The sequence below is a fragment of the Emys orbicularis genome, chromosome 19 (genome assembly GCF_028017835.1).
Source record: "Emys orbicularis isolate rEmyOrb1 chromosome 19, rEmyOrb1.hap1, whole genome shotgun sequence".
NCBI lineage: Eukaryota > Metazoa > Chordata > Testudines > Emydidae > Emys > Emys orbicularis.
Window position 1 is genome coordinate 5,028,123 of NC_088701.1, and position 25,961 is coordinate 5,054,083.

Below are 25,961 nucleotides of genomic sequence, written 5' to 3' on the forward strand. Positions count from 1 at the left end.
GGGGGGAAGCTGTTCTAGACTTGATTTTAACAAATAGGGAGGAACTCGTTGAGAATTGGAAAGTAGAAGGCAGCTTGGGTGAAAGTGATCATGAAATCATAGAGTTTGCAATTCTAAGGAAGGGTAGAAGGGAGAACAGCAAAATAGAGACAATGGATTTCAGGAAGGCGGATTTTGGTAAGCTCAGAGAGCTGATAGGTAAGGTCCCATGGGAATCAAGACTGAGGGGAAAAACAACTGAGGAGAGTTGGCAGTTTTTCAAAGGGACACTATTAAGGGCCCAAAAGCAAGCTATTCCGCTGGTTAGGAAAGATAGAAAATGTGGCAAAAGACCACCTTGGCTTAACCACGAGATCTTGCATGATCTAAAAAATAAAAAGGAGTCATATAAAAAATGGAAACTAGGACAGATTACAAAGGATGAATATAGGCAAACAACACAGGAATGCAGGGGCAAGATTAGAAAGGCAAAGGCACAAAATGAGCTCAAAATAGCTACGGGAATAAAGGGGAACAAGAAGACTTTTTATCAATACATTAGAAGCAAGAGGAAGACCAAAGACAGGGTAGGCCCACTGCTTAGTGAAGAGGGAGAAACAGTAACAGGAAACTTGGAAATGGCAGAGATGCTTAATGACTTCTTTGTTTCGGTCTTCACCGAGAAGTCTGAAGGAATGCCTAACATAGTGAATGCTAATGGGAAGGGGGTAGGTTTAGCAGATAAAATAAAAAAAGAACAAGTTAAAAATCACTTAGAAAAGTTAGATGCCTGCAAGTCACCAGGGCCTGATGAAATGCCTCCTAGAATACTCAAGGAGCTAATAGAGGAGGTATCTGAGCCTCTAGCTATTATCTTTGGAAAATCATGGGAGACGGGAGAGATTCCAGAAGACTGGAAAAGGGCAAATATAGTGCCCATCTATAAAAAGGGAAATAAAAACAACCCAGGAAACTACAGACCAGTTAGTTTAACTTCTGTACCAGGGAAGATAATAGAGCAAGTAATTAAGGAAATCATCTGCAAACACTTGGAAGGTGGTAAGGTGATAGGGAATAGCCAGCATGGATTTGTAAAGAACAAATCATGACAGACCAATCTGATAGCTTTCTTTGATAGGATAACGAGTCTTGTAGATAAGGGAGAAGCGGTGGATGTGGTATAGCTAGACTTTAGTAAGGCATTTTATACGGTCTTGCGTGATATTCTTATAAATAAACTAGGCAAATACAACTTAGATGGGGCTACTATAAGGTGGGTGCATAACTGGCTGGATAACCATACTCAGAGAGTTGTTATTAATGGTTCCCAATCCTGCTGGAAAGGTATAACAAGTGGGGTTCCGCAGGGGTCTGTTTTGGGACCGGCTCTGTTCAATATCCTCATCAACGACTTAATAGTTGGCATAGAAAGTACGCTTAAGTTTGCGGATGATACCAAACTGGGAGGGATTGCAACTGCTTTGGAGGACAGGGTCATAATTCAAAATGATCTGGACAAATTGGAGAAATGGTCTGAGTTAAACAGGATGAAGTTTGGGTTGTAGCCCACGAAAGCTTATGCTCTAATAAATTTGTTAGTCTCTAAGGTGCCACAAATACTCCTGTTCTTTTTGCGGATACAGACTAACACGGCTGCTACTCTGAAACTTGGTAAACTAGGTGCAAGAAAACAATATGCATTTTAATATGATAAACTCAAAGAGGTCAATCTCTTTAGCTTAACAAAGAGAGGATTAAAGGGTGACTCAATCGCAGTCTATAAAGTACCTAAATAGAGAACAAATATTTAATAAGTGGGCTCTTTAGTCTAGCAAAAAAAAGTATAACACAATCCAATGGCTGAAAGCTGAGGCTAGACCAATTCAGACTGGAAATAAGGCATACATTTTTAATGGTGAGAGTAATTAATCATTGAAACAATTTACCAAGGGTTCTGGTGGATTCTCCATCACTGACCATTTTTAAATTAAGACAGGATGTTTTTCTGAAAGATCTGACCTAGTGCCAACAGAAATCAATTCAGGGCAATTCTCTGGCCTGTGTTATCCAGGAGGTCAGACTAGACGATGACAATGGACCCTTCTGGCCTTGGAATCCATTGGGCCTGTCACTGCACCTCTAGCTGGAGGGAGGGGAGGGAAGTTTGATGGAGATACAGTGTGTGAAGCTGCATGGGGCCTGAGCGCCAGCTGGGGCACGAGGTGGGAGGAGCTGTGAGATAAATCCTGCCTTTTGAGCCAAGGAAAAATTAGCTTCTTGATTGACTGGTAGGTGGAGCAAGGAGGTGGAGTGTCAGGAGGGTTAGCCAATGGGATTGGTAAGAATGAAGTGCCTTCCCCTCCTCCTTCACTCTATTGAGCCCTGCCCACTAATTATAGGAAGGATCATGACTGGAAGATAGTGAGACGGAGATGGGCAGGGGTCACAGCCTATGGGGTGTTGAGTAGGGGAAGGTGTGTTGCTGATGTGCTGTGGAAGGTGGGCCTTGCATCTTCACCCTGGGGGAATTGGAAGCCCGGGAGCGACTGGCTCCCCGGGCCCATCTTTTTAAAAATGAAGTGGGTGAGCCCCACACAAACAAAGAGGAAGCCGAAGGGAACTTGTCATAAATATAAAGGGAAGGGTAACAACTTTTATGTATGCAGTAACATAAAATCCCTCCTGGCCAGAGGTACAGAATCACTTTACCTGTAAGGGGTTAAGAAGCTCAAATAACCTGGTTGGCACCTGACCAAAAGGACCAATAAGGAAAGGAGATACTTTCAAAGCTGGGGGAGTAGGTTTTGGTTGTGCTCTTTGTTTGTTCCCTTTCTGGATGGAGAGAGAGACCAGGCAGGTAAAACATCTCCTGAAAACATACCTGAAATGATCCATCTAAGTTTACAAAATTTGTAAGTAACGGCAAGGAAATGCGTTAGATTAGTTTTTGTTTTAGCTTGTGAATTTTCCCTATGCTAAGAGGGAGTTTTATTCCTGTTATTTGTAACTGGGAAGCAGAGTCAGAGGGAGATCCTCTGTGTTTTAACTCTTTTTATTTACCCTGTAAAGTTACCTTCCATCCTGATTTTGCAGGTGTGATTCTCTTACTTTTTTATAAATAAAATTCTTCTTTTAAGAATCTGGTTGATTTTCAGTGTCCTAAAAACCAGGGGGTTTGGTTTGTGTTCACATTGTAACCAATTGGTTAGTATATTATTCTCAAGCCTCCCCAGAAAAGGGGATGAAGGAGCTTGGGGGAATAGGGACTCCAAGTGACCCTTTTACTGAATTTTTGTCTAAATCACTTGGTGGTGGCAGCAATACCGTCCAAGGACAAGGAAAGGATTTGTGCCTTGGGGAAGTTTTTAACTTAATCTGGTAGAAGTTAGTTTAGGGGGTCTTTCATGCATGTCCCCATATCTGTACCCCAGAGTTCAGAGTGGGGAGGGAACCTTGACAGAAGTTGTGTAGTGGCAGGAGCTATAAACCCTGCCTCCTTCCAGGGCATCCAATAGACTCACTGAAAAGACGTGATTGACAGCCAGAGTCACCTATGCAGTGTAGGGTGGTGGTGGAGTGGCAGGCGGATGGTCAATGGCAGTGACAGGCATGAGCTACCCTTTACAGCTCTACACCCCTCCCCCCCAGGCATGGAACTTTGAAGTGAATCCACCTTGGCAAGCTGTGGGGAAACCCTGATTGGCAGAGAGCAGGTGGTGCCCCTGTGATGTGTGGAGGGGAAGCAGTGCCGGGGGGGGGGGGGGCAGGGCCACAGGCCTGAGGGGTCTCTATTCTGCAGCGTGTAGAATCGGTGGCCTTGGCAGCTGCTCTGAAAAGCCCTGGGAACAAGCCCCAGACTGTCACAGCCCAGACGATGAGTAAGAAAAAGGAAAAACCTCCGCACAGCTCTGATTGCCACCCTAGCTGCTCTCTGAGAGGAAGGGTGGCCTCGGGGCTAAGGCACTGGGTTAAAGCATAAGAGAGCCGGGTGCCGTTCCTGCCTCTGCCACAGGTTCTCTGAGTGACCTTGGCAAATCGCTTGGTGCTTATGTTTCCCTGTCTGTAAAATGGGGATATGAACCCTTCCTGCTGTTTGGGGCAGGAGCGGTCTCTTGCTGCATTTGCCTATGGTGCCCAGCACAACGGGGCTCTGATCTCGGCTAGTAGCAGGATTGTGGTAGTGCCTATGAGCCGCAGTCATGATGGAGCAGGGCCCCATTGTGTTAGGTGCAAGCACAAAGGACATAAAGACAATCCGGGCTCCTAATTCTTCTCTCGGTTCTGCTGGTTACGGATAACTGGGTTGGATAACAGATAACTAGGTGGGTAGAGAAGATGATCAGACTGAATGCTCAAAGAGAGTCGATGAGCATTGACTGCACGACAGTGGTTGGCGCCAGGGAACCAGGTACCATCCGGGAGTTGGCTGGACAGGCAACGGAAGGAATCCAACCTCTCAAACCCATTCCACAGCTCCAGCGCTGAGGCCAGATCTTCCAGGGCTGCAGAGAAACCTTAAAGCAGCCCTGACAGACTCCCCAGGGGGTCTTGGGTTGCTTTACACCGACCCTCTGTGCAGTGCTTAATCTGTAATGAAAGTGGGGTCGGGACTCAAGCAATTAGGTGCCAGGACTCAAGCAACGTTTTTACTTTCATAACGGACGCAGCAAGCCCGGAGGTGCCGGGGCTCTGAACGGCCGGGCCCGGAGGTGCAGGGACTCAGCCCTGGCACAAATTAAGTGCTGCCCTTGTGGCTTCCCTTGTGCAGAGGGCACGTCAGGGCTGGAGGGTTCGGACAGAGCAGGACGGGGGTGGATTTTCCGGGATTAGCGGCAGCGGAGCTGGAGTGCAACATGCTCTGCTGAGTCCTGGCTGGCTGATGGACCCCTAGAGGAAGTGTTATTCGTTGGCCAGTGCAGGGACTAAGGAGTCCTGGGGTCTAGTCCCAATTTTGCCACTGACACGGTGTGTGAACGCGGGGAAGCCGTTCCATCTCTCCGTACCTGTGTCCTTCTCATCGCTGGTTCAGCTGGGGGTGTCATAGGGCTCCTGTTGCCTGATCCACACAGGATCTGAATCCGTCCCAGCCGCTCTTAGCGAGGTTTGGGTCTTTAGCGCAGGCTGTAGCAGCTTGTGTGTCTCCCTTTCGAAGTCTCTGGGTCAGCTGCTCTCACGCTTGTAGATGGAGCGTGGCTATCTGGAGGCATTCGCCATTTCGGCTCGGATCCCCCTGACTCAGCCGCCCTCCAGAGGGCTGTCATCATAGGATCTCTCCCTCTTCCTTTCTCCAGGCTACTGACATTTGAAGGCATCGCCCAAGTCTTCATTCTGGGCTGCACGTGGATTTTCGGTCTCCTTCAAGTTGGCCCAGCCGCCACAGTCATCTTCATCTTCCTCAATCGCCAGGTACCGCCCAGGGCCCTTCGTCCCCTGATGGACTCGGCAGACCCCCCCGGCCAGCGGAGAGGAGGGAGGGCTAACGATGCTTTAGAGAGCACCAGAAAATTAAATTCTGTGCACAATATTTTAAAATTCTGCAAAATTCCACAAATTTTATCAATAAATAAATGTGGAGGGTGCAGCATGGCAGGGGGGAGCACAGGCCACTGGATGCATGGAGGTGGGAGATCACCCTGCAGCCGTCCCACTCCCCTCCCCTTCCCTCCTAGGATAGGGACTTGGCCAGGGCCGGCTCCAGGCACCAGCCCACCAAGCATGTGCTTGGGGCGGCGCCTGGAGGGGGGTGGCGCGGCGGGGCGCTCCGGCCCGAGAGCGGGGCCGCGACTGGGCTCGCCGCCCTCCCCGCGGCGCTCCGGCCGCCGGGGAGAGCGGAGCCGCAGCGGGCTCACCGCCCTCCCCCCGGCGCTCCGGCCGGTCAGGGAGAGCGGAGGGCCCCGGCCGGGCTCGCCGCCCTCCCCCCGGCGCTCCAGCCGGTCGGGGATTGCTGGCCCGTGGCCGGGCTCTGGACTTGGCAGTGAGATACCTCTGGGTGCAGGTCAAAAGGCCACAGGGAAGCGTTTTCCATGATGGCTGGGATGTCACCATGACCCCAAATCCATTTGAATGACAAAAAAGAAATAGCTGATACCAATGGCTGAGTCCAGCCCCCATCCAGGCCCTTGCCTGACACTGCTTTGGGCCATCAACTCCCAAATGGCCTTTCATTCTCCCTAAAGTAGAGCATTTCCCTCTAATCCTGACAAGTAAAGAGGTGCTTGGGAGGTGCAGTTTAATAAGAAAAGGAATTATAGTCAGGCACCAGGCTTTTTTCTGCCCCGATTTATACACCTGGTTGCCACACAGGGCTCAGTGGGGATTGTACTGGGTATAACTCAGCACGCAGTTTCAACAGTGCTTCAAGAGTGGGGCTGGAGCCATAAGCAGCCCAGTCTCATGTGAACAGTGGCTCTTGTTTTGGATGATTTAAGGCTGTTTTCAAAGGTCTTTCCCACAGGGGAGGAAGAAGGTGCTGCGTTCTTGAAAGGACCATTCAAATCCCACTCAACTCTGCACTGTTTAGAACTCTCCCTGGTTCAAAATGCTGCCAGCTTGAGAGACAGCCCTGGAGATACTTGGATCCACAAGAAAAAAAAATCACGTCCCTGTCCCCTAAATAAAAGTTTCCAGCTACTCCGGCCTTGTCAAGTGTGAGTCCATCTTCCTCCCCAGCTAAGAGGTCGCTCGCTCCCTTCTGTTCTGCAGCCCTGATTGCCGCTTTTCTGCTCCAGGTACGTCCCCCTCCTCCCATTGGTTTAGGGTCAGTTTCCTCCTGTAGACACTGGAATATTGTAAATGGGCAGGAAAAGCAAACGCCCCCTGCTTTTATTTTCCTTTAACTTTCCCTCCTGCTCCGCCTGGTTGTGTGTGTGCCTCTCCCTCCTCCCAGCCCACGTCTGCTGCTGATCCCTGCTGGGGAAGGGAGGAGAGGAAAAGGTGATTGTCCAAAGGGGATCCTGTGGGTCTGGGCTTAAACTTCAGAGAAGAGGGAGGCGGCGTGAAGAGGCGACTAGGAGAGAGATTGCAGGGAGTGGGACATGGCATGTGGGCGGGAGAGGGGCAGGTACAGTGTGGGGATGCTCAGAACAGCTGCTCCCCCCCAGGGCCACCAGTCTGCTCCCCAGGAAGCCCTAGCGCGTTCCCTGCTTCCTTACTGAGCCAGACAAAGAAACCCCACCTGCTCCTTTCCCTTCCCAGCCCTGCTCCCCCCAGCAACCCCCAGCCCGGTTCCTCCTCCCCCCCCACTCCCTGAAGTCCCATGCCTGGCTTTACCCCCAGAGCTTGGCTCCCACTCCCTTCCCAATCCCAGCCTCTGGGTATCTTCCCCCCTCACTCTGTTCCCAGCCTTGCCTGGCCCCCCACTGCCTGGCCTGGCTCCTTCTGCTCACTCACATGCAAACTTTCATTCCTGGCCCCATGATGCCAAGCTAGCTCAGATCAGGGGGTGATGCAGCGCTCGAGCTGCGCTGGAATGCAAGTACTGGAAGTATCACAAGATGCCAGGGAAGTGCCGGAGCGTTCCAGTACGACTCGACCGTCGGCTCAGACATGTCTAGAAGTGCAGCGGTCACACCTCCTGGTTGCAATGTACGTACACCCTTAGCCCCCACGAGAGGCCCCCGGGTGTTTCTTGGTTCTGGGCCGTGGGCCTGCAGGGCAGCTCTTGGCACCCCGGCTTGTGGTTTCAAAGGGGAAGTTTCTTTCACAAGAAGTGTCACCATCCTGTACCAGGGCGATAAGAAGAGGCTGCTGCAAGAAACCAAGGAGGGGAACTGAGCTCTGGCAGGGAGATAAGGCAGCAGAAAGCTGCAGGGATAAAGCAGAGAGATTGGTGCTGCATGCTGTGTTAACCCTCACAGTGCTGGGTGGATGGGGATTCATAGTGTGTGACCTCTTCTCTTCCCCCACACAACTCCCCATTGTTCTCCCCGCCAGGGTTCATGGTCTCCACAGCTGTCCCCTAGCAGCAGAGCACGAGATCCGCTGTGATGCGTTACCTCAGGTCCTCTGAGGCGTAGTGCTGCGACCACAGTGCCTAGGGCAGTGCCAGGAACGCTGTCAGTCAGGTGCTAGAGCCCTGTCCGGCTGGCCCAGTTGGGCCCCATGACCTCTACTTCAGACATATCCAGAAGTGAGAGTCATTCCTTAGCAGAGGAGGCCTTGTAGGGAGAGACCCTGCAGCAGTTAAGTTAGAAGAAATGTTGTGTTCCCTCTATTCTGGGGCTATTCAGGGCTCTGCCCAGCCCTTGGTGTAAGTTAGAGCAGCCTCAAGTCTATTCTAAGTTACTCTGCAACCTATAGCCTCCTGGGGAGCAGGGAAGAGATGTAGTGCAGAGGACTCTGGTCATGCCCCTGATTTGCCCTCTACTCTGGGAGCAGGGGGATGCGGGGCCTCTATGCCAGCTAGCGAGGCCCCCTGCCCATGGGACGTTTACAAAGGGTGGCCATTTCTGCCCACTTTATGCTGCTAGAGTGGCCTAAAGGGGTGGCATGAAATCGAGATGGGGCACAGTCTGTGTTTCCCTTTCTATAAGCTGTACAGTCAGCCCCGAGCCCCAGAACAACTTCCTACTCCAGCAGGAAAGGCAAAAATGATAGGCAAAAAGGTCAGAGTTAGTTACCAAAACAAAATATAAGCCCACAGTCTGAACTCTTAACTCTATTAGACTAGGCAACATCTAGATTAAGCAGTTTTTCTCACCCCACTGGATATTGCAGTTCACAGTACACAGATAGGTGGATGAAGGAGAAAGGCCCAGCACGTGGCCACTGGGTTCCGTTTTATACCCTCCGTCCCATGTGCTTGGGGAGCACAAGTCCAGACATGTCTAGGGTGCATTGCTGAGTAGGGTTGCCATATTTAAGGTTTTAAAAAAGAGGACACTCCACGGGGCCCTGGCCCCGCCCCTTCCCCGCCCCTTCCACAAAGTCCCCGCCCTAACTCCGCCCCTTCCCCCGCCCCAACTCCGCCCCCTCCCCTGAGCGCCCCGCATTCCCCCTCCTCCCTCCGAGCCACGCGAAACAGCTGCCCGAGCGCTACCGGCTTCACGGTTTGCCGGGCAGCCCCCAGGCCTCCAGACCCTGCGCCCCCGGCCGGGCGCTTCCCAAGCGCAGCCGGAGCCCGGGAGAGGAAGCACCCGGCCGGGCGCACAGGATCTGGAGGTCTGGGGGCTGCCCGGCAAACCGTGAAGCCGGTAGCGCTCGGGCAGCTCGGCTCTTCAGCTGCACAGAGCTGAGGTGTCTGGGGGAGCAGCAGCCAGCACCGCCGCAGCGGGGAATCTGCCTGCAGCTCGCAGCCTGCCGGAGCCGCTCAGGTAAGCAGGGGACTGGGGCAGGGATGCCGGCATTTTCCCAGACATGTTTGCCTTTTTGGCAATTCCCCCCAGACGGGGATTTGAGGACCAAAAAGCCATACATGTCTGGGAAAATCCGGACGTATGGTAACCCTATTGCTGAGTCTCCAGGCAAGGTTGAGCAGTTCCCCTGGTGTGGCCTCATGCAGGTGAGTCATTGCATTGTAGCTCCCTTGCTGGACAATGGCTGTTCATAGAATCATAGAAGATTAGGGTTGGAAGAGACCTCAGGAGGTCATCTAGTCAAACCCCCAGATCAAAGCAGGACCAACACCAACTTTGGCTGTTGATGGGCTGTTTGACACCCCGCCTGGGTGTTGGTTACTTTCCTTGCTGTTGACTCTGGGGAGCTAATATCTGGCTGATTTTTTAACTTACAGCATGTTTTAGTGACAACCATACAACACAATTCTCATAACTTCATGTGCAGTAATGCTATACATATATGGATAGAGAAATGACTTTCAGCAGACCATAACCTTTACCCTCATATCTCACAAGGCCTGCTTTATATATAAGATCACGATTATATAAAAATGAGGACTATGGGGGTTACAGGATGCTCCCCCAAGCTGTAGAATGTCACATGTGGTTCCCAGGAACCATCCATGAGGTTATTTAAAGCAGTCACATGCCACTATTATTATTAGCCAGTTTCAGTTCCCGAAAGGCAAGGAGCACAGTTTCCCCTGCTACTTTCTTTCCTGTAGATTGCAGGGAGATAGTCAAGGGAGCTGGAACAATTTTTATAGTGGGAGTGGGGTGCTGCTGATGGAAACCTGGAATTTGGTGTTTGTTATTAGTGCTTCAACCTGTGGGGCATGGCAGCACCCCTAGTTCCAGCACCACTGGAGGTAGGTTTACCCTCATAAGAAACGTTAGCTAGATGCTTAGAGGCCATCGTGGGCAGGGGAGGTATATCTGTCCGAAGAGAGACACAGCTGAGATAAGGCACTGTGATAAAAAGCCCCAGTAAAAATTGTCATTCAGCAAACTTCCTCTGAGAAAGATCACAAGAGGATAAAGTAGGTACGGTTTTGTTGCCTTGTTGCAGAAGGCAGTGGCCACCATGAAGCAGCTCATCTCCCACCTTCTGGGTAAGTTTGAAAGGAATTGGATTAATTTCTTGGGGGGTTGGCCAAAAAAACAAACCTTAGCTTAAGCTCCCTGGGGCAGGAAACCTCTCTTTGTTCTCTGTTTGTACAGCTCCTAGCACAAGGGTCCATGACCGGCTGCTGCCGTAATAATTGTGTTGGGATCTGTGTAGGGCCCTTCACTGATGGGCATTCAGCCGAGATCTGTGCCTCTTGAAATGAACACTCATTTGATCAGTGACCTGGAAGAAAACATAAAATCATCACTGATAAAGTTAATTAACCACCAATTCCAAGACCAGACAGGACTAGTGTGAGCATCTAGTCTGACCTCCTGGCTACATAGACCAGAGAACTACCCCCAAAATAATTTCTAGAGCAGATCTTTTAGAAACACATCCAATCTTGATTTTAAAATCGTCAGGGATGGGAAATCGACCATGACCCTTGGTAAATTGTTCTAATGGTTAATTACCCTCACTGTCAAAATGTACGTCTTCTTTCCAGGCTGAATTTGTTTAGTTTCAACTTCCGGCCATTGGATTGTGTTACACCTTTCTCTGCTAGATTAAAAAGCCCAATATTAAATATTTGTGCAGATGTTTATAAACGGTAATCAAGTCACCCTTAACTTTCTCTTCGTTAAGCTAAATAGATCGAGCTCTTTGAATATTTCACCTACATATGTGCCCCAATCCTCTAATTCTCCTGGCTTTTTTTGACCCCTCTCCCATTTATCACCACCCTTCTCGAACTGTGGGCACCGGGACTGGACACAGAATTCTAGGAGCAGTTCACCACAAGTACCCAGGTAAAATAACCTCTCTGCTCCTACTCGAGATTCCCCTGTTCATGCATCCCTGAATTGCATTAGCTCTTTCAGCCACAGTGTCACACTGGGAGCTCATGTTCAGCAGTTTGTAGAAGACCCACAGAGTGGGGGAGCAGTAAATAATGAAGAGGACAGATTACTGATACAGAGCGAGCTGGATCGTTAGGTGAGCTAGATTCAGTCAAACACTCTGTGCCTCAGTATGGCCAAATGTTAAGTCTAGGATGTATTTACAGGTGGGGGACTCTCTCCTGGGAAGCAGTGACTCTGAAGAAGACTTGAAGTCATGGTGGATAATGAGCTGAACACGAGCTCCCAGGGGAATCCTATAAGTCAACCAGGGCTGACGTGATCCTTCTTGTATAAACAGGGGGATATGGAGTAGGAGCAGAAAGGTTATTTTACCTCTGTATTTGGTCCTTGTGCAACAGCAGCTGGAATCCTGTGTCCAGTCCTGGTGCCCACAGTTCAAGGAGGATGTCGATAAAAGGAAACGGTTCAGAGAAGAGCTGTGAGAAAGGTTAGAGGACTGGAAAACGTCCCGTACAGTGAGAGACCCCAGTAGCTTATCAAAGAGCAGGTTAAGGGGTGACCTGATCACAGTCTAGAAACACCTTCCTGGGGAACAGCAAGTTGATAATAGAGGGCTCTTCAATCTAGCTGACAAAGGCTTAAGAAAACCCAATGGCTGGAAGTTGAAGACAAATGTCCAGGTTTTTTTTTTAACAGTCAGGGTCTTTAACCATTGGAACAACTTGCCAAGGATTGTAGTGGATTCTCCATCACTGGATGTTTTTCTAAACTGGGTTTTAGCTCAGCCCCAGCTGTTGGAGTTGAAGCAGGAATTAATTCAGGGAAGCTCTCTGGCCCGTGTTATGCAGGAGGTAAGACTAGATGATCAGTGATCTCTTCTGGCCTCTAAATCTGTGAATATGCTGGTGGCTAGGACTGGTGTACATTTATTATTTGTCATTATTGGCTAATAAGCGAGTCCATGTGCTACCTATCATACTGAATCCTTTGCTATTTATTGTTCCGTGTCGATTATGAATTCTTCGTTATGGCTTGTGAATCAATACGTTACTGATGTTCTTACAGCTGCTCCTGGCAGATCAGAGCCCCATTGTACTAGGTGCTGTAAAGCTAAATAGCAAAAGACAATTCCCGCCCCAAAGGGATTATGCTCTTTTTGGCCCCGATTCTGTAAGGAGCCCCCTACGGAGTCCGTTTGACTTTAACGGGCGTAGGGATCTCCTCATATGGTGATCATCGCAGGATCGGGGCCTTAGCTAGAGAGAAGGAGGGTAAAGAGAAGCGGTGGGGCGGGAGGACAGGATAAGAGGAACACAAACAGGCTGAGCTGTGTGCATGCTTGGAGAGTCTTGTCCCTGTGGGTACACACAGGTTTCCCAGGGGTACATCAACTCATTTAGATATTTGCCTAGTTTTACAACAGGCAACATACAAAGCACTAGCGAAGTCAGTACAAACTAAAATTTCCTACGGACAATGACTTGTTTATACTGCTCTATGTACTATTCACTAATGTAAGTACAGTATTTATATTCCAATTGATTTATTTTATAATGATATCATAACAATGAGAAAGTCAGCAATTTTTCAGTAACAGCGTGCTATGACACTTTTGTATTTTTATGTCTGATTTTGTTAGCAAGTCGTTTTTAAGCGAGGTGAACTTGGGGGTATGCAAGACAAATCAGAGGCCTGAAAGGGTGCAGTTGTCTGGCAAGTTTGAGAACCGCTGTGTAACTCATGATGCAACTCAGAGAAGCCATATAACAAATGGAGCATTTAGTCAGTAAAACTTCCTTAGGACATGGGACCATCTGGGTCATTGAGTCCAGGCACCTGCTGTTGTACACAGTCCCATCATAGAACAGAATTATATGAATGGGGTGAATTCCATCTTCAGACTAGTTGGGTTATTTCCCACCACTAGTCCTATTGGAAAACTGTTCCAGATCCTCCTTCCTCTAACGTCCAGCCATCTCGGATCCACAAGGGAAAGTACCTCATGTAATGGGCTGCAAAGTGCTGGATCCCAAACACAAAGCGGTGCGAGTTGGGAAAAGCCCACTGCCAAGGGTTGTGAGCTCCTCTGCTTCTACTGTGCCTGGCATGACCTGTTGTTCTATTGTAAACTGCTGAATCCGTTGGGGGTAAAATAAGCTGAAGATATTTTTGATCCCAAAAGGTTTGGTCCCTTTATTTTTAAATCATCACCATGTGCCTCGGCATTTCTTAGTTCCAGCTGAGTGTGGGAGAGGAAGCATCAAGTAGCCATTCTCTGGAGATGCTACAGTGCAGAGAACAGAAGTAAACTTCCGAGAATTCCTCCTGCGTTCCCAGCTCCAGAGGGGTTTTTGCTGAGCAGCTGGGTTTCTGATGGTGGCATCCAAAGCACGTTTCTGAGGCTCAGCTGTCAATGAAGGTAGCAGAGGGTCAGTTGATTCACAGCAGTACTGCGGCAGCAGGTTACAAGGAAGTGGCTTTCAAACTGTGTTCTGAGATGATCTGATAAATGTGCAGTGGGGACGTTGGGTAATAGGAGAAGTGAGTCACTCTCTTACAGTGTAGGTGTGGGAACGAGACAAACCTTGAATGTCCTCACTCAGTGTTTACGCAGACAAAACTCCCTTTGGGTTTTAACGACTGAGGCCAGCTCATCAGTCGCTCTAGCTCTGCTAAAGTCAATGGAGCCACACGGGTTTGTAGGCTGAGCACAACTTGATTTTTTTTTCCCAATTAAAATTTTCTTGGTTGTGGGAAACTATGGAGGGGTCAGGCCACGGGGGAAGTCAGACAATATTTGTTTAATGACAGTAGACCTTGTAATTGTTAAAATACATATTGTCAATATCAAGTCACAATATATAAAGTAAATATCTTTAAATCAAACCGTAATAGGTTCTGAAGCAGCAATTTTCTCATTTTTCCTATCGGTCAATTTCAATTGTTATTGGTGGAAATATTTTTTCATGGGTTTCCCTGTGTATGGCAAAATTGATGATTACCAACATCTAACAATAAAAATTGAATCCTTCCAACCCTATTGTTTTACAGGTCCCCATCCTCCCAAAGAGGAGGGTTTGGCCCTCTGAAAAGCCCCCAAAATTGCTTTTATTATCTATAGACTACATTCCAGATGTGCTTGGGGGTCTCCACCGGTATCAGGGCCTTTCTGTGCTAGGCGCTGTATGGACACAATGCTCACCTTACAGTTTAAATAGAAAAGAAGGACCCAGGGGAAACTGAGAGGGGTAAGGACTTGTCCAAGGTCAACTGGCAGGTCAGTTACTGAGCCAGGAATAACACCTTGATCTCCCAGCCTACTGCTCTATCCACTAGGCCACACAGCCTCCTACAGGGTAACAGCACTAAAACCCAGAGCAGTAAGAGCATCCTTGGCTGTTTCTCCTCTTTCAGGCTTTTGCTGGCTCGTCTGCTTCAAGGGGACTCAATGTTTCACCAGCGATGGTAAGTTGATGCCTAGAAACATGGATAAAATACTCCAGATCCGAACCCTGGTGCGTTCTTCCAGCTTGGTGTGACGGGTTAGATCACAGAAACCCCCCGGGAGCTGCCACCTGATGTGCCAAGACTACCTCTGCCCCTGCTTTCCCTGCCAGCTCGGGACCCCAGGACCCTGGCTTGCTGAGCCAGACACGCCAGTCTGCTCCAACACAGACCCAGGGTCTGAATTACTTGCCCCAAAGCTGCAGACTTAACTGAAAGCAGCTTACAGAAGAGTTCTTGTCTTTAACACTCAGATGCCCAGCTCCCAGTAGCGTCCAAACCCAAATAAATCCATTTTACCCTGTATAAAGCTTATACAGGGTAAACTCATAATTTTTTCACCCTCTAGAACACCGAGGGTACGTCTATACTTACCTCCAGGTTCGGCGGTAAGCAATCGATCTTCTGGGATCGATTTATCGCGTCTTGTCTAGACGCGATAAATCGATCCCGGAAGTGCTCGCCGTCGACGCCGGTACTCCTGCTCCACGAGAGGAGTGCGCGGAGTCGACGGGGGAGCCTGCCTGCCGCGTGTGGACCTGCGGTAAGTACCTTGTAGTTCGAACTAAGGTACTTCGACTTCAACGTAGCTGAAGTTGCGTATCTTAGTTCGAACTGGGGGGTTACTGTGGACCAGCCCTGATAGAGAGATATGGATAGCTGTTTGCCCCGCCCCCCCCCAGATATTAATACATACTCTTGGTTAATTAATAAGTAAAAAGTAATTTTATTAAATATAGAAAGTAGGATTTAAGTGGTTCCAAGTAGTAACTGACAGAACAAAGTGAATTACCAAGTAAAATAAAATAAAACATGCAAGGTAGTACAGGGCCGGCTTTAGCAAGAGCGGGGCCCGATTCCTGGGGGCGGAGCTTGCTGCAAGCCCCGCCCCCAGGAATTGAGCCGCGCTCCGGCCGGGGTTGCCGGGCTTGGGTCCGACCCGGAGCCGCACCGCGGGGGCCGGGCCGGAGCCGGGCCGCGCCGGAGCCGCGCCGCGGGAGCCGCGCCGGGGCCGGGCCGGACCCGAGCCGCGCCGCGGGAGCCGCGCCGGGGCCGGGCCGGGCCGCGGGAGCCGCGCCGCGGGGGCCGGGCCGAGCCAGAGCAGGGCCGCGCCACGGGGGCCGGGCCGAGCTGGAGCAGGGCCGCGGGGACCGGGCCGGGCTGGGCCGGAGCCGACCCGAGCCACGCCGCGGGGGCTGGGCCGGGCCGGGCCCGACCCGAGCCGGGCCGCGCTGAGGGGGCCGGGCCGGACCCGACCCGGGCCTGCGTGCTGGGCGGGAACGGGCGGCGCCTCCCCGGAGCCCTTCTTGCGCCCCCACCACCCCAGCTTACCTTGTGCTGCTGCCGGCCCGCCCCTGCTCCTTTTCAGACTTCCCGCGAATCAGAGATTCATGGTATCTTGAATGTCTCCAGGAAGACTTCTTATGTGGACTGGAGCATTCCAAGATGCATTGTTCCTTAAGTGCTTCTTCATAGGGCACTTAACTTTACAAATTTCTTTCTCCAGGAACTGACCAAATGCTCTACTAAGGTTATTTAGAAATCAAGCCAGTACATGGCCAATATTCATAACTTCAAATATAAAAATGATACCTGCATACCAATACGATTAATAGATTCAGTAGATCATAAGCTTTACACAGATATGTTACATGACATATGTAGCATAGAACATATTCCAGTTATGTCATATATATTCATAAGCATATTTCCATAAAGCCTTATGCGGGGGTGCTGTCACACTTGGATCCCCAGAAATGTGTGTCTTATACTGCTCAGTAGACCCTGGACAGTATAAGCTCATAGAGAGTCCGACTGTCCAACAAAGGGTAATATTTATGCACCAGCCTTTGTTATCTCAACAAGTTATCTCCCAAACATTTCGATGAAATAAAATGGTTTAAATAAAACAATAAAACATGTTTATTAATGAGAGAGAGAGAGAGAGAAAGAGATTTTAAATGGTAAGGCTCAAAAGTCAGAATTGGTTACAAATGAAATAAATAGATAAAACCTCAAGCTAATTTCTAAACTTGACCAAGCTAAATAAGATTTGAAGCCAACATGCTTCACACCACACCAGATGCTGCAGGCAGATCTCAGTACAGAGGCTGGATTTCCTTTCATTCTGGGACCACTCTCCTTAGTTCAGTGTTTTTCAAGGATTCATTGATGTTATAAGCAGAGAGAGATAAGGTAGACAAGGGAGGGGATTACAGGCATTATTGTCCCCCTCTTTACATCCCAATCCTTGGGTGCTGGAAATACCCTTGCTGGGTCCTGTGGGGAGGCAGTATGTGAGCACCAAACTGTCTTTCAGCTGATTTGTACATTTCCTGTTGAGATCTCCCCAGTTGGTGAATCTCCGATTAATCAGGGGATGACTCTTTAGCCTGTTGCTGGCATGCCAGTGTGTTCTTGTGTCTGAGGAACTGGCTTATGAGTACTACCCAGTAGTTACAAAATATTTTAGTAATAATCCTACAGCAAAATCTCATAATTTCACATGCAGTGTTTGTTACACACATTTCAAAAAGTAATAATATTTATCAGATTATGAGTTTCCAAACGATACCTCACAGGGAATACTTTGCACAAAATAGACCATAGGCATATAAAAGTGGTGACTCTGGGCTACAGGGTGTCACAGCTACCCTTCCCACGTCCTCCTGTTTCCCTGGCTTCAGGGGAGAGGGATGGAGGCCTTTCCTTGATCCTTTCCCTGATGTCTTGAGAAGAGTGGCCAGCTGCCTTGGTTCCCCCATCTCAGCCACCTGCTCTGGTAGGTCCACGCTTTCTCCCTTGCTGCATTGTTAACAAGGTTAATAAATGAAAGTGAACCACATAGAAGAAGTCAAACAAAAGGTGCAAAGGGTTATCCATTGCTCTGTTTCAATGACATAGTTCCTTCTTGCTTTCACAGTCGACAGATGTCAGGATTCGACTACTTGTCCTGCGCTTGCAAAATGTAAAAATGTTCCTGGGGGCTACCACTGCACCTGCAAACGTGGGTTTGCATCTAGTTCTGGGGAGCAAAACTTCACTGATCCAACAGTGAAGTGCATCCGTGAGTATTAGCTCTGGAGCCCAGCTAAGTGAGCGGGAACTCTGTAATGGGGCGAGAGTAATGGTGGTTGCTGTAATGCCATTGGGACCAGCTCTTGCACTTGCCAGAAAAGTTATGTATCAGTGTACTCCACTGACTGGTGAGCATGCTGCAGCGATTAAGGGTACGTCTGCACTTCCATCAAGCTAGCATGCTAACAATAGAGTGTAGCCAAGCAGGTGCAAGAGGTAGGATGGAACTGGGCCTGGAAACTAATGTGTGAAAGTAGGGCAGGGAGACGGATCTGTCCAGGCAACAGGATGCAGGGGGAAGATAGGACTGGCCGGATAAAGAGACTGGGTTAAGGAGCAGGACTGGGGGAACAACAGAGAGATTGGACTATCTGGGAGGGACACTGGGACTCAGTGGGACTGGGGAATGTTGGGGGGCAGGGAGGCAGTGGGCACAGTGGGAAATTAAGAGGGGAAGAGAGAGACAAGTGGAATGAGGAGCTGGGATGCAGGGGAACTGGGACTGGCTGGGAAAAGAGACCAGGACTGGGAGGGGAGGATTTGGTGCAGTGGGAGACTGGAACTGGCTGGGAAAGGAGACCAGGACTGGAATGAGACACCTGAGGCGTTCTGATTGGGAAGGGGACAAGAGCCAGGAATGGGAAGAAACTGCACTGGGACAGAGACAAGTTCTGTGTGGGGAGGATAAGGCTGAAGGAGCCAAGTTTGGGTATGAGGACGCAGAAGAGTCTGTGCCCACTAGTGGACACTCCCCTCCAGAGTCTGGAATGGGAGCGAAGATTCCAGCGATTCTGAGTCCCCAGCCAGCCTTTGTTATCTCAAGTAGAGGTTTCTTAAACTCACTGGTTTAGATAAAACAATAAAACACATTTATTAATGACAGATGTAAGGTACAAAAGTTAGAATTAGTTACAAAAGAAATAAAAAGATAAAACTTCAAGCTAATTCCTAAACATTACCAAGCTAAATAAGATTTGAAGCCAACATCCCTCTCACCACACCAGATGCTGCAGTCAGTTCTCAGTTCACAGGCTGGATTTCCTTTCATTCTGGGACCACTCCCCTTAGTTCAGTGTTTTTCAAGGATTCATTGATGTTATAAGAAGAGAGAGACTGGTGAGATGGGTAAAGGCATTTTTGTCCCCCTTCTTACACCCCAATCCTTGTGTGCTGGAAATACCCTTGCTGGGTCCTGTGGGTAGGCAGTATGTGAGCACCAAACTGTCTTTCAGCTGATTTGTACATTTCCTGTTGAGAACTCCCCAGTTGGTGAATCTCCCATTAAACAGGGGATGATTGTTTAACACGTGGCTGGCATGCCAGTGTGTTCTTGTCTCTGAGGAAATTGTTTATGAGGACTACGCAGGAATTACAACATATTTCAGTAATAATCCTACAGCAAAATCTCATAATTTCACATGCAGTGTTCATTACACACATTTCAAGAGGATAATAATAGTCATCAGATTATGAGTTTCCAAATGATACCTCACAGGGAATACTTTGTACAAAATAGATCATAGGCATATAAAAGTGGTGAATATGGGGTACAGGGTGTCACAGCTACCCTTCCTACGTCCTCCTGTTTTCCTGGCTTCAGGGGAGAGGGATGGAGGGCTTTTCTTGATCCTTTCCCTGATGTCTCAAGAACAGTGGTGTCACGGGTTGAATCACAGAACCCCCCTTGGAAGCTGACACCTGATGTGCTCAGACTACTTCTGCTCCTGCTTTCCTACCCTGTCAGCTTAGGACTTCAGTGCCCTGCTTGGTTTGAGCCAGACTCTCGAGCCTGCTCAAACCCAGACCCAGGTCTGAATCACGTCCCCTAACAGCTGTAGGCTTACCTGAAAGCAGCTTACAGAAGTGTTCCTGTCTTTAACACTTAGGCCTGGTCTACACTAACCCCCAAATTTGAACTAAGGTACGCAACTTCAGCTACGTGAATAACGTAGCTGAAGTCGACATACCTTAGTTCGAACTTACCGCGGTTCAGACGCGGTCCACACACGGCAGGCAGGCTCCCCGTCGACTCCGCGGTACTCCTCTCGCCGAGCTGGAGTACCGCAGTCGACGGCGAGCACTTCCGGGATCGATTTATCGCGTCCAGACCAGACGCGATAAATCGAACCCGGAACTTCGATTGCCAGCTGTCGAACTACCGCGGTAGTGTAGACCTGGCCTCAGATGCTCAACTCCCAATGGGGTATAAACCAAATAAATCCGTTTTACCCTGTATAAAGCTCATACAGGGTAAACTCATAGACTGTTCGCCCTCTATAACACTGATAGAGAGATATGCACAGCTGTTTGCCCCCCCAGGTATTAACACATACTCTGAGTTAATTAATAAGTAAAATGTGATTTTATTAAATACAGAAATTAGGATTCAAATGTTTCCAAGTAGTAACAGACAGAACAAAGTAAGTCATCAAGCAAAATAAAATAAAATGCGCAAATTGATGTCTAATCAAACTGAATACAGATAATCTCACCCTTAGAGATGCTTCAATAAGTTTTTTCCTCAGGCTGGACACCTTCCAGGCCTGGGCACAATTCTTTCCCCTGGTACAGCTCTTGTTCCAGCTCAGGTGGTAGCTAGGGGATTCTTCATGATGGCTGCCCCTTTTGTTCTGTTCCACCCACTTATATATCTTTTGCATAAGGCGGGAATCCTTTGTCCCTCTGGGTTCCCACCCCCCACTTCCCAATGGAAAAGCACTAGGTTAAAGATGGAGTCCAGTTCAGGTGACATGATCACATGTCGCTGTAAGACCCCAAGCCTTCATTCCTCCCAGCCTGACTCACAGGAAGGCTGCCTGCAAACAGAGCCATCCACAGTCAATTGTCCTGGTTGATGGGAGCCATCAAGATTCCAAACCACCATTAATGGCCCACACTTTGCATAATTACAATAGGCCTCAGAGTTATATTTCATATTTCTAGCTTCAGATACAAGAGTGATACATTCATACAAATAGGATGATCACACTCAGTAGATTATAAGCTTTGTAATGATACCTTACAAGAGACCTTTTGCATGAAGCATATTCCAGTTACATTATATTCACTCATTAGCATATTTTTATAAAATCATATATCGTGAAAACTCACAAGTGCCCAGCTGCCTTGGTCCTCCCACCTCAGCCACCTGCTTTGTTAGGCCCACACTTTCTCCCTCGCTGCATGATTAACTAGGTTAATGAATTAACCTAAACCATACTGAAGAAGTCAAACAAAAGGTGCAAAGGGTTATCCGCTGCTCTCTTTCAATGACATGGTTCCTTCTTTCTTTCACAGCTGACAGGTGTCGGAATTTGTCTACTTGTCCTGCTTCTGCAACCTGTAAAAACGTCCCCGGAGGCTACCACTGCACCTGCAATCACGGGTTTGCATCTAGTTCTGGGGAGGAACACTTCACTGATCCAACAGTGAAATGCATCGGTGAGTATTGGCTCCGGAGCCCAGCTAAGTGAGCGGGAGCTCTGTAATGGGGCGAGAGCAATGGGTGTTGCTGTAATGCCATTGGGACCAGCTCTTGCACTTGCCAGTAAAGTTATGGATCAGTGTACTCTACTGACTGGTGAGCATGCTGCAGTGATTAAGGGCACGTCTACACTTCCATCGAGCTAGCATGCTAACAATAGAGGGAAGTGCCAAGCAGGTGTGAGTGGTGGGATGGAACTGGGCCTGGAAACCAGTGTGTGGAAGTAGGGTGGGGAGACAGATCTGTCCAGGCAACAGGGTGCAGGGGGAAGATGGGACTGGCCAGATAAAGAGACTGGGTCAAGGAGCTGGTCTGGGGGAACAACAATGCGATTGGACTAAGTATCTGGGGAGGGACACTGGAACTGGGACTCAGTGGAACTGGAAAATGTTGGGGGGCTGGCAGTGGGCACAGCTAGAAACTAAGAGGGGAGGAGAGAGACAAATGGAATGAGGAGCCGAGATGCAGGGGAACTGGGACTGGCTGGGAAAGGAGACGAGGACTGGGATGAGACACCTGCGGCGTTCCGATTGGGAGTGGGACAAGAGCCAGGGATGGGAAGAGACAGCACTGGGGCAGGGACAAGTTGTGAGTGTGTGGAGATAAGGCTGAAAGAGCCAAGTTTGGGTATGAGGATGCAGAAGAGTCAGTGCCCATTAGTGGACACTCCCCTCCAGAATCTGGAATGGGAGCCAAGATTCCAGCTCTTCTGAGTCCCCACCCACCATCTGGCCAGGTTTGGTTCCGTCAGTTCTGCATGACTCCCTAGGCATGGATGAGTGTCTCAGCAGGAAATCTTGCCCTTGCCAGGCCACTCACACCATGGCCTTTGGAGTTACTTTTATGCTTGCAGCGATGGCCATGCATTGAACTCAGGAGTCAAGATCTTTACTGACAGCAACGTAACTAGAACCCTTCAAAATTATTTCTTGCTGCTGGTGGTGGTGGACATGGATTTTAAGACAAAATGGTGACCCTAGCGGGGGATTAGTCTGTTTCTGGACTAAAACTCACTGAAGCCTGTCCACTGGATCGAAACCTCCCTACCTCCAACTCCCATCCTTCACTCCTACTGTGAAATTCCCCACGGTACAACCTGAACTGCTGTGTCCTCTTAACCCCCCAACCTAGGTTTCCTTTTACACTGCTTTACTGTCAGACCAGCCACTCCTGGCCTGCTCATGCACAGATACCAGCCTGCAAAATCACACCCAGATGTTTACATGAATGCTGTCCCAGCCATCCATGGATAGATACACTGCGACACCTACATTTCCCCACCCCCAGCCTTGGCTCCCCAGAAATGTGCGTCTTATACTGCTCAGTAGACCACTGGTATTATAAGATCATAGATAGTCCGACATTCCAACAAAGGGTAATGTTTATGCACCAGGCTTTGTTATCTCAAGTAGGGGTTTCCCAAACACACTGGTTTAGATAAAAGAATAAAACACATTTATTAATGAGAGATGTAAGGTACAAAAGTTAGAATTGGATGAAAAAAAATAAAAAGATAAAACCTCGAGCTAATTTCTAAACATTACCAAGCTAAATAAGATTTGAAGCCAACATCCCTCTCACCACACCAGATGCTGCAGTCAGTTCTCAGTTCACAGGCTGGATTTCCTTTCATTCTGGGACCACTCCCCTTAGTTCAGTGTTTTTCAAGGATTCACTGATATTATAAAGAGAGAGAGATAAGGTAGACAGGAGAGGTGGGTACAGGCATTTTTGTCCCCCTTTTTACAACCCAATGCTTGTGTGCTGGAAATACCCTTGCTGGGTCCTGTGGGGAGGCAGAATGTGAGCACCAAACTGTCTTTCAGCTGATTTGTACATTTCCTGTTGAGAACTTCCCCGTTGGTGAATCTCTCATTAACCAGGGGATGTCTCTTTAGCATGTTGCTGGCAAGCCAGTGTGTTCTTGTCTCTGAGGAACTGGCTTATGAGGACTACCGAGGAATTACAACATATTTCAGTAATAATCCTACAGCACAATCTCATAATTTCACATGCAGTGTTTGTTACACACATTTCAACAGGATAAAAATATTAATCAGATTATGAGTTTCCAAATGATACCTCACAGGGCATAGTTTGTACAAAAGGGATCATAGCCATATAGAAGTGGTGAATATGGGCTACGGGGTGTCACAGCTACCCTTCCCATGTCCTCCTGTTTCCCTGGCTTCAGGGGAGAGGGATGGAGGCCTTTTCTTGATCCTTTCCCTGATGTTTCGAGAAGAGTGGCCAGCTGCCTTGGTTCCCCCATCTCAGCCACCTGCTCTGTTAGGCCCACACTTTCTCCCTTCCTGCATGATTAACAAGGTTAATAAATGAATGTGAACCACATTGAAGAAGTCAAACAAAAGGTGCAAAGGGTTATCCGTTGCTCTCTTTCAATGACATGGTTCCTTCTTGCTTTCACAGTCGACAGATGTCAGGATTCGTCTACTTGTCCTGCTTTTGCAAAATGTGAAAATATTCCTGGGGGCTACCACTGCACCTGCAAACGTGGGTTTGCATCTAGTTCTGGGGAGCAAAACTTCACTGATCCAACAGTGAAGTGCGTTGGTGAGTATCAGCTCCGGAGCCCAGCTAAGTGAGTGGGAACTCTGTAATGGGGCGAGAGTAATGGAGGTTGTTGTAATGCCATTGGGACCAGCTCTTGCACTTGCCAGAAATTTATGTATCAGTGCACTCTACTGACCGGTGAGCATGCTGCAGTGATTAAGGGTATGGCTACACTTCCATCGAGCTAGCATGCTAACAATAGAGATTAGCCAAGCAGGTGCGAGTGGTGGGATGTAACTGGGACTGGAAACCAGTGTGTGTTGAAGTAGGCTGGGAGACAGATCTGTCCAGGCAACAGGATGCAGTGAGAAGATGGGACTGGCCGGATAAAGAGACTGGATCAAGGGGACAGCCTGGGGGAACAGCAGTGAGATTGGACTAAGTATCTGGGGAGGGACATTGGGACTGGGACTCAGTGGGACTGGGGATTTTTGGGGGGCAGGGTGGCAGTGGGCACAGCTGGAAACTAAGAGGGGAGGAGAGAGACAAATGGAATGAGGAGCCGGGATGCAGGGGAACTGGCACTGGCTGGGAAAAGAGACTGGTCCTGGAATGAGACACCTGAGGCGTTCTGATTGGGAAGGGGACAAGAGCCAGGGATGGGAAGAAACTGCACTGGGACAGAGACAAGTTCTGTGTGGGGGGGATAAGGCTGAAGGAGCCAAGTTTGGGTATGAGGACGCAGACGAGTCTGTGCCCACTAGTGGACACTCCCTTCCAGAGCCTGGAATGGGAGCCAAGATTCCAGCTCTTCTGAGTCCCCACCCAGCGCCTGGCCAGGCTTGGTTCCGTCAGTTCTGCATGACTCCCTAGGCGTGGATGAGTGTCTCAGCAGGAAATCTTGACCTTTCCAGACCAGTCACACCATGACCTTTGGAGTTACTTTATGCTTGCAACGATGGCCATGCATTGAGCTCTGGAGTCAAGATCTTTACCGACAGCAACGTAACTAGAACCCTTCAAAATTATTTCTTGCTCCTGCTGGTGGTGGATTTTAAGACAAAATGGCGACCCTAGCCGGGGATTAGTCTGTTTCTGGACTAAAACTCACTGTAGCCTGTCCACAGGATCAGAACCTCCTGACCCCCAACTCCCATCCTTCAATCTTACTGTGAAATTCCCCAGGGTGTAAACTGAACTTCTGTGTCCCTTTAACCTCCCAACCTGGGGTTCCTTTTATGCTCCTTTTCTGTCAGACCAGCCACTCCTGGCCTGCTCATGCACAGATACCAGCCTGCAAAATCACTCCCAGATGTTTACATGAATGCTGTCCCAGCCATCCATGGATAGATACACTGCGACACCTACATTTCCCCACCCCCAGCCTTGGCTCCCCAGAAATGTGCATCTGATACTGCTCAGTAGAGCCTTGACATTATAAGATCATAGATAGTCCGACATTCCAACATTGGGTAATGTTTATGCCCCAGCCTTTGTTATCTCAAGTAGAGGTGTCCCAAACACACTGGTTTAGATAAAACAATAAAACACATTTATTAATGAGAGATGAAAGGTACAAAAGTCAGAATTGGTTACTAAAGAAATAAAAAGATAAAACCTCAAGCTAATTCCAAAACATTACCAAGCTTAATAGGATTTGAAGCCAACATCCTTCTCACCACACCAGGCAGTTGTCAGTTTATAGGCTGGATTTCCTTTTATTCTGGGACCACTCCCCTTAATTCACTGTTTTTCAAGGATTCATTGATGTTAAAAGCAGAGAGAGATAAGGTAGACAGGAGAGGTGGGTACAGGCATTTTTGTCTCCCTTCTTACACCCCAATCCTTGGGTGCTGGAAATACCCTTGCTGGGTCCTGTGGGGAGGCAGTATGTGAGCACCAAACTGTCTTTCAGCTGATTTGTACATTTCCTTTTTAGAACTTCTCAGTTGGCGAGTCTCTGGTTAACCAGGGGATGATTGTTTAACACGTGGCTGGCATGCCAGTGTGTTCTTGTCTCTGAGGAACTGGCTTATGATTACTACACAGGAATCACAAAATATTTCAGTAATAATCATACTGCAAAAATCTCA

At 48.8% G+C, this 25,961-nt stretch overlaps 1 protein-coding gene across 1 annotated transcript in view; it reads left to right on the forward strand.

Annotated features, from left to right (window-relative positions):
- The first annotated feature begins 10,385 nt into the window (after nucleotides 1-10,385).
- Nucleotides 10,386-25,961, forward strand: part of LOC135891943 (adhesion G protein-coupled receptor E3-like) — a 49,620-nt gene continuing 34,044 nt past the window's right edge. Inside the window, exons 1-3 of the mRNA XM_065419629.1 lie at nucleotides 10,386-10,426; nucleotides 14,703-14,753; nucleotides 23,785-23,928. Coding sequence (XP_065275701.1) covers nucleotides 10,399-10,426; nucleotides 14,703-14,753; nucleotides 23,785-23,928 — 223 coding nt within the window. The 5' untranslated portion in view covers nucleotides 10,386-10,398. The remainder of the gene's footprint in view (nucleotides 10,427-14,702; nucleotides 14,754-23,784; nucleotides 23,929-25,961) is intronic.